The following is a 15954-nucleotide window of genomic DNA, read 5'->3' on the forward strand; positions in this document are numbered from 1 at the left end:
TCTTCTTTTCTTTCATTTAGAATGTCACTGATCTTGGATGAATACTACTTAAAAAATCATACATATATATATTTTTTTTAAATCCTACACATCTAAAAAATTTTTTTACAAAGAACTGATTAAAAAAATATCTTGAAAACCTTCTGGCAAAACTGTTATTTCACTAATACATATAATAATAAAAATTTAAAAAAATAAAATAAAAAATATGCTAAAAAGTCTCCTTATCCCCTCCATCCTAAGAAGCATTGAAAAGTCATCAACAGCAAAGAAAAAGAATCACAAAGCTTTAAACTTTCCTGCACAGCTGAAAAAGAGCAGTGACAACTCACCTCATATCGCCCCCCTGAACAGGCCAGGGACAGTGGGGTGTCTTTGGTTCTCTCAGACTGGGCTTCAATTTCCGCACCATGATCCAACAGAATCTCCACAACTTCCAGATGACCTGCCGTCGCCGCTAGGATCAGGGGGGTGAAACCTGAAAAAACATTGGTTTCCTTAGACTGCAATGGTAATGCATTCACATTCTGCTAAGAACACCCATCCACTTCCCTCCCTCCTGCCCCCACCCATATACCAACATGTCATCTCTCTATACAACTCTCAGGTAAATTTGATTGCCCTCTCTCCACAGAACCCTCTACCCCCTGTGTGGAAATGTTCACAGCTCTGAGTTGTTCTACGATGCATTCTTCACTTCCAATATATGCTGCAGATATCAGTAAACTGAACTTTAGGTTTCCAAGTGCTGACCAGCTGAACTTGCATCTTCATTAACAAATATTCGATGCCCTGTGAAATCAGTGGTAAATAGTTGATTAGTTTCCTATTCTTGTTCTGCATTCATGGCTGACAACTCTTGTTCACTGATTCTTGTCCTGAGCTTTTGCTATTGTGGCTATTTCTTCCTCACCATTTAGCAGCTGTATTTAATTTGGGGAACACAGGAAGTATGGAAACAATTCAAAAACAACAGCTTATAAAATGGTTTGTATATATTTTGTTGTTGTTGTTGTTGTTTTTTGTTTTGTTGTTGTTGTTGTTTTTTTTGTTTTTTTGTTTTAGCATGCATGCACACACTGGCTGGGTGACTACAGTACACTTGAAGATAACATGACCCCAAAAAAACATGATCCACCGAAAACAAGTAAACAGACCTGCACCTTTAAACAGGATCAACTAGGACCAGTCATGAAGCCTGTACCTTTCTTGTCTCTGTGCTCTATGTCAGCCCCTTTTGCAAGGAGGAGGCTGACCAACTCGGAATGCCCTCCAGCGCAGGCCAACGTCAAGGCAGTATCGTGATTGCTCTCTGTCTGAGAGTCCACATCCACAGATGATGGGTACAGACTGCCCTGCTACAACAAACAATCACAGTTGCAAGGTTTTGTTATTCTTTTACAACCTTTTCATCCATAAATGTAATTTGGTCTGTTTTACATATCCTTTATATTCACCACTGTTTGTCCAACAATCAATCAAGTACCATTCTAATGTCAATTTACAGTGTACACCTTTGCTCGGATTTTGCTGGAGTACTTTTAAGAGTCCTGTGCATTGTAAGTCGATGAGTGTGAGACAGAGGATTCAAAATGACAAAGATGTACAGAAAAAAGGCATGTCTGTAAGGGGAATGAAAGCTAATAATACACTTAAAAATCATCTCTTTTATGCTATGATACATCAATCTTAATAATGCACAAAAAAGCTAAGCAAGTATAATCATATACGCACAATGATTAAAATTCCACAACGACATCATCACACTTATACCACAGACATCACATTTATTGCAAGAGCACAGAAATCACAGGTATTGCAAGACAATACAGTAAGAAAACACAACCATCAGTGTGTTTCACTAAACTATTAACTGCGTTTCACTAAACCGATAATGAGTAGACGCAAACACTTCCGTTCCCCCCTCTACACTAACATGATCCCGTTCACTTTTCTTTCTTACACTACCCTAACCCAAGTAATACTACTTTAAAGAAAAAGTTTCTATCTGTTTTCTGCTAAAATTTAAAATGTACAAATACTTCAGAGGAAAAAAACAGTTCAGTATGTCTTTCCAATGTCCCTGTGTCTAACAAATACATAAGGATGGATCAGCAACAAGCATGCTGTGGTCTTTTCAATACCTGGATCTTGTCCACAGGCACAGAAGGTGTTGCAACTGAGGCCGGGTTGGGTATGGCTGCCACAGTGGCAGCTGAGGGTGCAGCAGTGGCAGTCTGTTTGAGCAGCTGATGCTGCAGGTGTGTGGCCTGGAGAGACTGTTGGTAAAACTGGGCACGTTCCTGCTGGGTCAGCAGTTGGGGGGCCGGCTGGCCTTGCTGGGGTACCTGCGTTACAGGCCACTACTCTATAACTAACTGTTAAAAATATAACTGGGTCAGTTCCTCCCTTCTTTTCTCTTCTTTTGTGTTTATCTATTTATTTATCTATTTTTGTAAGGATTATCAAACACTTCCATCCCAAGTAATGTAGGTACTATAAGATTGCCAAAAAATGGGCTCTTCACTGTGACAATTTTGTCTGCTTCAAGCACTACTTATATTCTCATGAATGTGCTTCAATGTATGTGTTTATATGCACATGGGCATGAGACTAAGTTTTGCTGAATCAACATGACCATATCAAATGAACGCTTACAAGACCAAAGATGGAATGTTTTAGGGAAAATTTTTTTTTTTTTTTTTTTAAATCTTCATTGAATCATCCATGAAAGGTGTGATGAGTGTCATGTATTCTCAGCACTCAATGAATTACCGGAAGGCTCATCGCTGGAAACTTATCACTGAGCTGAGCTTCAAACATAGCTTAAAGCCTAGACATCTCATTTTTACATCTGAAACTGCAGGCTATACTAGGATTATCAAAACAACACAAAAGCACAATACCCAAAGCCTTCAACATCAAAAACAAGGACAGCAAGCCCATCTAACACAGTGACCAGATCAACGTCAGCACTAAGATTACTGCACAAGATGAGTGATGGAGAGGGGTATGAGTGAGAACCAAAAAAATCAAGTCAGCAAATCCAAGTGGTGAAGACCGTACCTTTCCCGTCTCTGTGCTCTATGTCTGCCTCTTTTGCAAGGAGTGCAAGGAGTGCATACATCTTCTAGAACATGTGTCACTGACCTTGTTCGTTTGTGGGACGTTCTGGATTGGTCTAAGTGAAAGTTGTGAGTTCATTGATTGTACTCGTGTAAATATTTCACAATGGGTCTAGGGAAAACAGGAGGAAAGAAGTACTGTGTGTGTGCTGGTTGAACTTCAAAAGAAAAAAGGCAACATGGCAACAAATACGAGCCATGTACCGACTGCAGAAGAGCATGGTGAGCTCAGAAACACTCCATGAACAGAAAAGGACCGCAACCTGGCGATGATATTCTTTCAATTTTTACGAACAAGGTCTTCAAAACAAGCACGGTATGTGACATTTTGAATCGTGTATTTATTTTTCATGTTTAAAAATATATTTGCTTCAATTCAACAACCAAGTCCAAGAATGTTTTGGGTCTGATTTCTCAAAGTCAAAGAGGGATACTGTCTACATTTCTCACACACTTATCTCCCTAATCTATGAATCCAAAAGCACAATTCAACCTTTAAAAGGGAGAATCACAGTACACCAGCTGGCCAGTCTTGTTTTAACTTCCAGTGACCAATGTTTTATCATTCAACTGGATTTTTTTCTTTTTTTTCTTTTCTTTTTGTGGTCACATTCTTTGCTGTAATTTTTTTTCAGCACAAATATATGGATCTCTGGCACATAATACAGAACTGACCAATGTGCCCCTGAAATAAACACTACAAAGCATTTGCACTATGCAACATTTGTCAGCACATACTTCCTTTAAGTGGAAATGTTGCACATTTTCAGAAAGTGCTATAACATATTAACAATGATACTGAGACAGTGAGAGCCTTGCTACTGCCACAGGCAATGTGAATGTTTACACACACAGAGAGACACACGCATACACACATACACACACATATACATGTGTGTGTGTGTGTGTGTGTGTGTGTGTGTGTGTGTGTGTGTGTGTGTGTGTGAAAGACATACTTATTGTTACAAATTTAAACAACTTGTTGGCTTGAGATTCTGCACATGCATTATGCAGTCAATAGATCTGACACATTTTGGGGGTTATATGGAGTTTGACTAAAATATGTAACGAAAACAAATGTCATAAAATCCAAGCCATAATTATATATTCTTTCTTTTTTTGTCACAGCTGTCAGATGTGCAAGTCCTAGAAGACTTTACTGCTACTTCTGCATCAGCCATGGAAACTAATGCTGCTGACAGCAATTTTACAGAATTTAAGTGAAAACATGTAAAGTTCTGCTTCACAAATTTGGAAGTAAAAGTATAGAGTAATTTAAAGTATATAATGATCAGACAGCTTTGTTTCCCCCCTTTACACTAGTCTAACGCTGATGACACAGTGAAAGATGACTTGTGATGGCCTTGAAGACGGTTTTGTTATATTTAAAATTAAAAAAAATTAAAAAAATAAAAAAAGACATTCTTTAGGCTGAAGGTGGGTTACGGTAGTGGGTGTCAATTTGTAAATATTGCATAAAAAAGAGGTAGTGTGTGTGTATTAGTTGAGAGTGGATTGATTCAGAAGGATCACAGGTATTGACAAATTGTGTAATTTCTTCAATCATTAAATGTGCGAGAGGTTAATGTTGCTTTGACAGCAGAAATGTCTCTGTGACAGCAGAAACTGACTTGACTTTGCCTCGTTTCTGGTTCCGTGACAAATGAAAATTTTTGCACAACGAACAAGTTCAACATTTCGTGCCACTTATCAGTTATCCATTCTTTTTTAAATACTCTTTCGGTTCTTTAATTTTCATGGAGTCAAACACACTTTCAGTTTCAGCAGACAGTGTCGCCATGTTGCCTTAACCGGAACGTCCCAGAGGTGAAGGGGCTGAACTTTTCACTGACTTCCGGTTTCCTAACGAACAAGGTCTATAGCAAGATGTTGATAAAAAAGAGCGTTTTTCTTTATTTCCTGAAGAAGCAGTAATTCCAGAGCTGTTGTATGTACTATACACTCTGGGGGAAACATGAATTCTGAAAGAAAAGTGATGTAGTGGAGACTAGCAAACCAGTGATTCAATTGGTTTTATATATCCTTCAACCTTGTCTGTCTCAAGAAAAAGAAAAAAAAGAGGAAAAGATAAGGGAAGGGGAGGGATATTAAAGCCATTATACTAGCGTACACTGCATGCATGCAAAATTTCTTTCTTGGTTGTAAGAAAACATAAACTATCATTTCAACTTATCTAATTTGTTAAAAGGATCTGTGGCCTTTCATGCCCTGCTCTCATGGCGACCTCAGTTTTGATACTTCTCCACTTTGCTTGGGGTGAGTCCTGTCAATGTCTTCAGTGTTGGCAGATTCAAGGGGGGATGTTGTTTGAGGGATGCGGCAGTCTCCACTCTGGCAGGGACGCTCAGTCTGGCCATTATTGTAGTTAGTAGGGGGCTTAGTAGGTGATGTCCTAAATATGTTAAATCAGAACAGGCACCACTGACCACCACCGAAGTGAATCAGCAGCAGTGCAGGGTCTCCTCTGGTGTGTGGCCTCCTGATGACCTAACATTGATGGTTCCCTGTGGACTGCCGACGCTAGAACTGTGATGGACGAACCCGGATGTGGCCGTGTATGGGGGAATCTAAATGAGCAGCGTGGGAATAATGCCACTGAAATGGTGCAGATGATGGGGCAGCAAAATAAAACACAAAAAAAACAACAACAACAAAAACAATTTGTTAAAAAGAATCAATCAAACACGCAAACATGCACATTACATTCAACTTGAAGAGCAGAGATCTTAGTTTGGTTTTTAAGTGTGAACTATTGTGTAGTTTGTTTAATGATAATCAACCACGAAAATGTGATCACAGAAAAATGCTTTTAAAATGCAACAGAAGTTTGGGTTTTTTTAATTTCTGCCTGTTTTTTCAAATTCACAAGCAATGGAACTATACAGCTAACTGAATATACATATTTTGTACATACAAATCAAAACTAATAACAGAGAATCAAGGAAAAAAACAATTTAATTCTAACAACCAGCGCTCTGGATAACAATTTTTGTCATTAATTTCAAGCCACAGAAAAAGTAGCACAAGAGTTGTATTTCAGTCAAAGTCTGTCAATACAACCCAAAGGCTAAAGTGAAAGACATGCACTGTCTGACACTCATCTAACAATGACTTCTTATGTGTTTGTTCAATTCTAAAAAGCAGCCTGAACGCACACATCTTCAAACAATACAAAGTTCACTATCTGTTTAGAAATAACGGCATGTTGAGAAGACCAAAGAGTACAACAAAGCCCATGTGCAACAGTCATATAACAGACCTGAAAACATATGACAGTACAATGATTTTCAAAGAACAGACATTTGTTTCTACAGTGATATACATATGCAATACTGGCGTGCGGTGCTAGCATGGCTGAGTGGAGTTTCTCCATGTCATTACACTCTCACAATAAACATGTACACACATCAGTTGAGTTGCTCTTTCTTTATTGTTTCCTCCTCCAGTGTTGTGGCTCGACTGCTGCCTCTCACACAGTCTCTCTCTCTCTCTCTCTCTGAGATTCTCACACAAGCGCATTGTGCGCATTTGCATTTGAACACCCCATTCACTCTCTCACATACCTCCCCCCAAGTTTTAAATAACATCCTAACGTTCAACAATTTTTAAGAAGAAAAGCCAAAAACAACACCACTCATACAGTGCAAAAAAACAAAATACACTGGTATCACAACGCTCGTCTTTATCAGAAAGGTAAAGCATGATGCATGGCATCCATCATTTGAATTAATATGCCACATTAAAAAAAAAAAAAAAAGTTCACCACAAGCACTCTGATGACAAAGCTCAAAATCATCCGAAAGATAAATATACGGTTACATGTCACCTATCTTCCAAAATATGTCAATGCACAAAAAAACATTATACAAACACTGACATTGCTTTGCCGTACATTATGGGAGAATGCAATGAAAGAAATCTGAGAGGAACAACAGCAAGAGTATTGGGTTCCTGCCCCTACCGACATATTCCATGACTCCAATGATGGTGGCATCACCATCTTGCATACGCTGGAGTTCTGATACCTGCACAGGACCTTCTCCTGACATGTCGATGTACTACGTTTGAATGTAGATCATGTCCTCAGCAGCTATCACTTCCCTCACTTCCACTGGAATTGTTGTGGTGCTTGTAGCTTTGTCCACTGCATTCTGGATATTACACCATAGCATTCTTAACAGAGTCAGCACTGCTCTTTTCTTTTCTTTCCCTAGACTGGAGTTCGAAGTTGTAGGATGCCAGGTCTGCAATCCATCTCTGCTCAACTGCTCCAAGCTTTGCTGTGTTAATACATGTTAGCGGGTTGTTATCTGTCCACACCTGAAATCGAGAGCCCATCAAATTATCTCTTAACTTTTCGGAAATTGCCCACTTTAAGGCTAGAAGTTCAAATTTTCTGCTGGAATAATTCTGCATATTTTGCTCAGTTGCCTTCAAACATCAACTGGCATAAGCAACCACTCGTACCTTTCCCTCCACTTCCTGTGACAGGACAGCACCCAAGCCTTCATTACTTGCATCCACATGCAGAATGAAGGGTTTGCTGAAGTCTGCAAAAGTCAGTACAGGGTCTGATGTCAGTCGCTCCTTCAGAGTGTTGAATATACTGCCACATTCTTCTGCCCATTTTAGCTTTCTCGATGTGAATTTCTTCGCTGAGTTTGCTTTCTGATCCTTCTCTTGCATTGCATCATACAGTGGAGATGCAATATAAGCAAACTTCTTGATGTAGCGTCTATAGTATCCTGCTATGCCAAGAAAAGTCTGTAGCTGCTTGACCGTGACTGGTCTAGGCCAATTCTCCACTGCTTTGACCTTCTCCAGACCTGTAGCCACACCATCTTCTGAGATTACATGTCTAAGATATGGGACTTCGTCTTTTTATCATAACTGCTAAAAAAGATCATATTGTCTCAGCTCTTAGCTCATCTGGAACAAAATGGTTTACTTAATTCCCACCAGTCAGCTTATAGACGTGGTCATAGTTGCGAAATGGCCCTTCTTAGAATAGTGAATGATTTGCTTTCGGGATTTGATGAGGATAAGATATCTGTTCTCACTCTCTAGATCTGTCAGCAGCTTCTGACACTATTGACCACTCTATCCTCTTGTTCCTTTCCTTTAGGCTATATGTGCTTTATCTAATTTTCTGATGCACTGTCCTTCAGTAGGTCACCCAGTTCTGAGCATCTCTCAAAAACGTTCATCCCCAATTGCACTAGACAAAGGTTACAGTTTTTTCCTGACTGCATCCGAAGGTATCTTGGTCACGAAAATTCCGACATCCTTCACCATCTGCCCACCTATCGAGATGTCTGTGCATGTATATCCGCTATACTGGATGTTGATGCCATTTGCTGCTTTTAGAGTATAAAAACATTCTTTTAATTGGTGGTCATGTCTCAAGTGCTTCTGAAAGTACTCCTCCAAAATGGTGCTCACCATAGAACCCGTGTCTAACAAACAATACACCATGTGACCCCCAATGTCCACTTCCCCACCATCCTAACGCCTGCCTTTTCTCAAGATGAGCCTTCATCCTCTCCAGCCTGCTTTTGGCTCTCTACACAGACCTGTATTCGTTTCCCTGGCCTCTTCTTGATCCTCAGCCTGCACTTATTCCTCGGCCTTGACCTCTTCCTCCCTGGTTTGACCGTGAATGTGGTGGCCTTTCTGCTTCCTGGTCACAATTCCTGGCACTGTGCCCTGGCTGTCCACAATTGTAACATTTCCCATCTTGGTGTCTGTCTCCCTGGAGTGCCTACAGAAGCATCTTAATCTGTTCTTCTTGTTGCTGTACTAGTTTCTTTAATTCCTCTAACTCCACTGTGTTAGCAGCAACTTTGTAACTTTCCGCTGTACCCAAAAATGGGGTTGCTGCAGAAGGGGAGGGTGATGGGGCAATGTCAGCTGACCACTGTATTGCTATTGCCCTGACATCAATGAATGACACAGACTTATCCACAATGGCTTTCTTTTGTTCTCTGCGAAGCACTGTGTCCTGGATACCAGATACGAACTGATCTCTGAGAACTTCTTTACGGGAAAACAACCTGGCTGAATGGAATTTATCTTCTGGAAAAGTTCGTTCTGTTCAAACGAAAAATCTCTCATGTCTTCATTACTGTGCTGGCACCTGCTGTATATTTCTGCAGTGCTTCACTGAATGACCCCAAACCTTGAAAGTATCTTTTATTAACTTCAAGTTATCTTCTGCTGTTGTGGAGCTGGTCAAGTGAAGCCTGACTTCCCTCTTTGCTGGTCCTTGAAGATGCTGTAAGATGAATAATATAGTCTCTGACAGTGAACTAAGCTTCAAGTCTCCCAGAGTTGAATTGCGTTCATTTATCCATTCATCTACATCCTGTTCATAACCAGAAAATTTACTAAGAGTCTTTTCTCTTCTCTTCTCATGTACACAAAATTATCCCGTTTTTCTGAAACCTCTAATCTCAGTCTCTCAAATTCTCTCTTTAACATCGCCACCTCCTCTAAGGGAGCACTTTTACTATCTCTTCTCTCATCTGTCATAGTTATCAACAAGAAATAAAGAATATATCAGACAACTTCAGTCTGCCAACTGTCTGTTTTAACTACAACAAATTGGTAGCAACAACTGTAGTCATGTATCCTACAATTACACAGCAAAACACTGTCCACCACCAATCTCATAAATCATCTTTCCACTGTGACAAATCAATGTTCATCTATCATCACAAAACCTACACATACACAACAAACCACTGTCCACCAAAAATCTTTTTCATCTTTTCACTGTGAGAAGTCAATGTGTATATTCATCACAAAGCCCAGTTGGCACCTACAAGAAAAAAGAAGACTGACCCAGCACCAATATACACACCTTCCTAAATAATTAGCGATTCTTCCTTTATTTCTTTAAAAAGTCTTGGTAAAAAGGGAGGGGAGACTGCCTCATCCAGTGACTGTCCACAATGTCAAAACAATGGCAGCAGCCTGCTGTGGTGTGTGCTCTCCTGACCTGTCAGATACCCATGTCTGACACCAGAAACACTGTCACAGTGAAAGTGACAAAGGTAGCCCGTGGGCTGGCGTAGTGCAGAACTCTCTGCTGATTTAGGTGTTGACCCCAACAGACCGTCAGCCGTGGGGGGACGGCCTCATCCACTGACAGCTGACAGAAGCTGCCTGAAGTGAGTTCACACAAACAATCAGACGCCCCTGTCTGACATCAGAAGTACAGCTCCGGTGGTGATGACGAATGGTCAGCGTCTGATGGCGTGGTGTGGACCTCTCCACTGATGTAGGTGCTGACCACAACTGGCTCAGCCTCATCCACTGACAGTCAACGTTGAGCAATGTGATGGAAACTGAAGTGAATTCACCCCAACAGTCAGACACCCCTGTCTGACATCAGAAGCACAGCTCCAGTGGTGACGACAAATGGGATCTGCATGACATTAGACACAGACATTACATGGCAGATTCTCTGAACACTTTGTGTCATGATGTCCCTCCATGGACGCTGATGGACTTCTTGAAAGAACATTTTTAACTCTTTCATTCCTGCAGCACAGTTTTCCGGTTTACAGGAATTTTCCCCTTCATTCCTGGAGGCCGGAAAACCATGCAGCAGAGAATTTCCCCTTTCCTTCCTGCAGCCCGGAAAATCGGTTCTCGCGGTAAGCACTTTGAATTTTCCGCGAGTAGCGTCATCAGCGCGCGTCATCTATCCTTGACCGGGTCACTAGTGGGGCAGTGTTTATGAGAGGAACGGACGCCAGATACCCCCCCTCGCCTACCCTAGGCCGTGGGAAAGTGGGCGCCACTACATTCTTGCCACTGTGCTATGTAGACACATGGACACAGAAAAATGGAATGTGTAGAAAGTTCGGATTCTGACCACTTTTCTGATGATACGTTTTACAACGCTGTATCAGATGATAATTTTGATCTGTTTCAAATGAATGACAAGGACAGAGTGCAATTTGCTGCTGCTGAAGAAGTACAGATAGCGGGTGATGAAAACTTCAAAAAGTGCAAGTGTGAAAATTGTGGTGTATATTTTGGCAGTGACTAGCGTGACTGCTTCAAGGTATATCACACATGTGTCACCTTTGTGTGGCATATTACGTGATGACTATGACACGGACATGCTTATTTAGAGAAAATTTTGTTTCTGAATAGTTTTTGTTCAAGAATTGTGTAGATAACGATCTGATTCTGGCTCCATATAATGTCAACAGGGTCACAGACAACTTCTCACATCAATTCTGTACACAACAGTATATGACAATCTTGGTGTAATAAGCAGCATTGCCTGGAATCCAAGAATGAAGGAATATATGTATGGTAGGAATCTCGTAAAAGGGGGAGTAATAGTTCACAGAAAAATAGGAATGAAAGAGTTAATCAAATTTAAAGGTTTTAAACTATGGAAGGTTTCTGAACTTTGAGTGGAAAGCTTAAAGCGTCGACTAGTTTTTATTGTATTTTTTTGGCCTTAGTGGTTGGCAAGGCTCTAAGCATCATAATTTGATTTGACCCGATTGTATTTTTTTACCCTTGACTTGAAGTAGGTACTAACATGGCGATAGCCTTGAGATGGCCTTAGTGGTTGGCGAGGCTCTAAGCACCACAATTAGATTTGATTTGATTTGAATAGTCCGCTATGTCAGATGGTGTGGTGTGGACCTCTCCGCTGCTGAAGTAGGTGTCAATCTGGACAGCCTGTCAGCTGTGGACTTAAGGCACAGATAGGGTAATTGGGGTAAGGGTTTGTTTCACCTAAATTAGGGTTTGAGGGGGGGATAACTTGGGGGAATGGAGGGGACAGCCTCATCCACTGAAAAGTCAACGTTGAGCAATGTGATGGAAACTGAAGTGAATTCACCCGACACACCTGTCTGACATAGAAGCACAGCTCCCGTGGTGACGACAAATGTTTCGCTACGTCGGATGGTATGGTGTGGACCTCTATGCCGCTGCTGGCAGGGCCGACCCCAATGTTGAATTAACACGACGTTGGTCCTGACAGCATAGCCGTTGCAATTTACTTCAGAAAAATCACTCACTCACTCATTCCCTCGACCGCTGGGGTCGTTGGGGGAACATAGGATGTCATAGCTCGCCACGCCGTTCTGTTGGCAGCTGTCGTGAGGAGATATGGCATCGTCATTTTGGTCCATTCCTTGACGTTGTCGGACCAGCTCTTTCTCTGCCACCCCCGTCTGCGCCCTCCCTCTACAGTCCCTTGCAGGATGGTTTTGGAGAGGGTGTTATGTCGTATGACATGACCAAACCATGCCATCTTCCGTCGTTTGACAGTCGCCAGCAGTGGTTCTTGGGGCCCCAACAAGGTTGCTGACCAGGTTCCGCACATAGTCATTGGTCTTGTGCTCCTTGTAGGAGATGTGTAGTAGTCTCCTCAAGCACTTGGTTTTGAATGCTTGGATTCTTCTTTCTGTTTCTGCCATCAGTGTCCATGTCTCACATCCATATAAGAGGATGGAGACCACCAGTGACTTGTAAAGCAGGAATTTTGTGTGGAATCTGATGTTGCTCTTCCATACCCTGTTCAGTCTGGCCATCGCTGCCGTTGCAGAATTAATCCTATTTCGGATTTCTGCTGTGCAGGTGCCATCTTTGGACAGGGTTGCTCCCAGGTACTTGAAGCTGGTCACTTCTTCCAAGGGCTCACCATTCATGGTTAAAAAAAAAAATGGTTAGAAAAACGGTTGTTCTTAAAATGTAACCGATTAACAAAATTGTCACTGACTAAGCTTTTTCACTTTCTCCTAACACTACTCACATTGTCAAAACAGCATGCTTACTGCTTTCAATGTGAAATGCAAAACAAAACTGCATGTGGCCGACAAAAACAAGCTGGAACACACTGCAGAGCTACTGGGAAACGTAATGGTGGTGGTGAGCAGTGTTTGTCATCTGCTACCAGTCTTTTCCAACCTCAACCTACTTCAAGTTCAAATATAATAAACAAACGATAAATTTCTTCAAAAGTTTACCAGCTTACTCTCATGTTTCTTTTAATCTGATGCCCAACCAAGAAAAGCATTCTGGTCCGAAAAAGGATTTTAGAGATTCTATCCAATTCCAAAATGGCAGCAAACTTAAACTGACCGTCAATGCGCAAAACCAGTTCACTTCCCACCTCATTTATCAACAATGCCAATTCTCATGTTGGCATATTGTCCTATCCTGTCGGCAACACCAATGTAATGTTGGTGTGTGGTGCTAGCATGGCTGAGTGGAGTTTCTCCATGTCGTCACACTCTCACAATAAACACATACACACGTCAGTTGTGTTCCTCTTTATTTCCTCCTCCCATGTTGTGGCTCGACTGTCGCCTCTCACAGCCTCTCACTCTCTCAGAGGAAGGGAGGGATGAAAAGTAAAGGAACAGAGCAATCTACCTGTCTACGAAATTATCCAACCGCACAAAAAATCCAAAAGGATGAAGTCTCTGCATACATGTCATTCTATTTCTGCTGCAAAACATGAAGTACATCCCGCAGAATCTAGATGGTTCAAAAGATTCTAATACTGGCATTTTGTGCAATTTATTGCCCGAGACTCCACCCCTCCCCCTCCCACATCAGAAGTGCTGTCATGTATGTGGATCATTCTGCAGGCTTTGACACCACCTTGAAAGGAAATTTTCTATCTAAAATTACGTTTAAGTTATATACTTACTGTGACCCACTAGTACAGACTCCGGCAGGGGTCTGACATTCCTGTTCTGTGCAAACTACTATCCCCCTATTCGGAGAAGTACACTGACCCTTCAGGATCTTTCTTTCCATGCATTTGGCAGAGTAAAGAAAGATCTCATACAGTTCCCAAGACCTCAGTGCTCAGTGGTGAAAACTCAAACCAGACAGAGACAAGGGTTAAACAACAGAAACAGTACACACCTGCGGCAACAGCTGTGGCAGGGGCTGCTGAAACGTGGTCTGGCCCAGCGCTGGCAAGACTTGCTGATGCTGGGACAGCACCTGCTGCAGGAACTGCTCTTGCTGCTGCTGCGGGGAGGCCATCTGCTGGGTGGCAGCCATCTGCTGGGTGGTCAGCTGCTGGTAAGACAGTTGCTGGATCTGCTGCTGCTGCTGCTGTGACAGCACGGCCAGGTGTTGCTGCTGTAGCTGGAGGGCTTCGGCACTGACTTGGACAGGGGTCTGCTGGGAGAAGTCGGGCTGGTGGGACTGGGAACCTGACACACAATACAGAGACTTTTTTCCCCCTCTTCTTTTTTCATTACAGTTACATTGATATCTATATATACCGATCAGAACATTAAATAAATAATCAATCAAATAACCAAACAAATCAATATCTACATAAAAAAGCATTTATGTCTTTGAAGATATATGGGCAGTATGTACACAAAGATCATGAAGAAAGCATAGAATGATATGAATACATCAGGTTTACTTGGGGAGAGTACTGTTGAGCATATTCTATAAATTAGTAAGCAGGCATGTTACTCCTTTTCATTACCAAGTATTGTTTTATATCTCTATTTGAAAAATCATTATATAGATATTTCACAACTATTACATATACCCTTCAGTTTTTAACTTTGTGATTAACAACCCTTGGAGTGTATACATTTTTGAAAGATTTTTTTATATATTTATATACATGATTCAGCTAAAAGTATAATGAAATCAAACTGCTTCTAAAAGTTCACTCCAAAAACAATCACATGAACACTTTGTTTACAGTTTTCAGTTCTCATATTTTCAATGAACAGCCTTTCAATGGAATTCCAGAAATCTTGAACTATCTGCAAAAGGCAAGCTAATTCCACCGCCAGCTAAGTACCTTTATAACACAGCACTTGCAAATATTTTTGAAGCTGCAACTCACCTCCATTGTGCTCCATCTGGAGGTTGAGGGCCAGAGGAGCAACTGTGGAAGAGACGGACTGGGCCACGATTTGTGACGGACTAGGCAATGGCTGTTGCTGAGGTGGAGGAGGTGGAAGGGGGGGCTGCTGCTGGGAGGTTTTGGTTCTCGGTGTTTTGCCTGCCGCACTCCGCCCCTTGGACACCTTCCCAGTGCTGTTACCACCCCCCATATTGCCATTGGTGACCACAGTGCTGGGGACAGGCTGTTGGTAGAACTGTGGAGAAGGCGGCTGCACCTGCTGCGCCACAGACATTCCCGGGCTGGCAATGGGGGGAGGGGCAGGGTGAGGGGCAGGAGGGCTGGGAAGGAGGGATTGGGCAGCCAGGTCTGGACTGGTCAGCAGCTTGGGCAGCTGCACCACCAGATCCTTCAGGGGCAAAGAGTCCATGCCCGGGGAGGTTGGCAAACACAAGGGGTCAGGTAAACTCCGCTGTTGCTGCGTGCCTGTGCTGCTGACCGTCGGGGAGCGTGCCTTGAGGAGCTGCTGCTGCTGCTGCTCCAGTTGTTGCTGGGCCTGGGCCTTGTCCTGCAGCTCCCTCTCCATCTGAAAATCATCCCACAGACAGGCATCTGTAACATCTTGGTAATGCACTCCTATCACTGAAATACTTCAACAGCGACACTAAAGTTACTGGATATCTTACAATCTCTTACACTGCAAATACACTGCTTATTCACAGACGGTCAATGGCGACCATGACAATCACTTTCATTGCAACTAACTTTTCATCCAGCTGTTTCAGTCTCAAGTTTTCAAAACTGAGACAGCACCTGATGATAAAAACCCTACAAGTCGTCATAGTGTTCCAGAGTTTTAAACTGGCAGTAGATAACTCATTCTGTCAAAAATAATGTACAAAGTCAGGCAACTGGATATTATATGAGCAAATTTTGTCC

The 15954-nt window shown here is 42.0% G+C and overlaps 1 protein-coding gene across 11 annotated transcripts in view; it reads right to left on the reverse strand.

Moving 5' to 3' along the window:
- Nucleotides 1-15954, reverse strand: part of LOC143292366 (ankyrin repeat and KH domain-containing protein 1-like) — a 72155-nt gene that overhangs the window by 23279 nt on the left and 32922 nt on the right. For 10 of the 11 annotated variants that reach the window (XM_076602568.1, XM_076602572.1, XM_076602571.1 and 7 more), the window contains 5 exons: nt 15016-15601; nt 14061-14356; nt 2145-2348; nt 1205-1358; nt 333-478 (listed from right to left, as the gene is read on the reverse strand). In XM_076602568.1, coding sequence (XP_076458683.1) covers nt 333-478; nt 1205-1358; nt 2145-2348; nt 14061-14356; nt 15016-15601 — 1386 coding nt within the window. The remainder of the gene's footprint in view (nt 1-332; nt 479-1204; nt 1359-2144; nt 2349-14060; nt 14357-15015; nt 15602-15954) is intronic. The other variant, XM_076602563.1, reaches the window with a different exon arrangement.

The sequence above is a fragment of the Babylonia areolata genome, chromosome 18, assembly GCF_041734735.1.
Source record: "Babylonia areolata isolate BAREFJ2019XMU chromosome 18, ASM4173473v1, whole genome shotgun sequence".
NCBI classification, from domain to species: domain Eukaryota; kingdom Metazoa; phylum Mollusca; class Gastropoda; order Neogastropoda; family Buccinidae; genus Babylonia; species Babylonia areolata.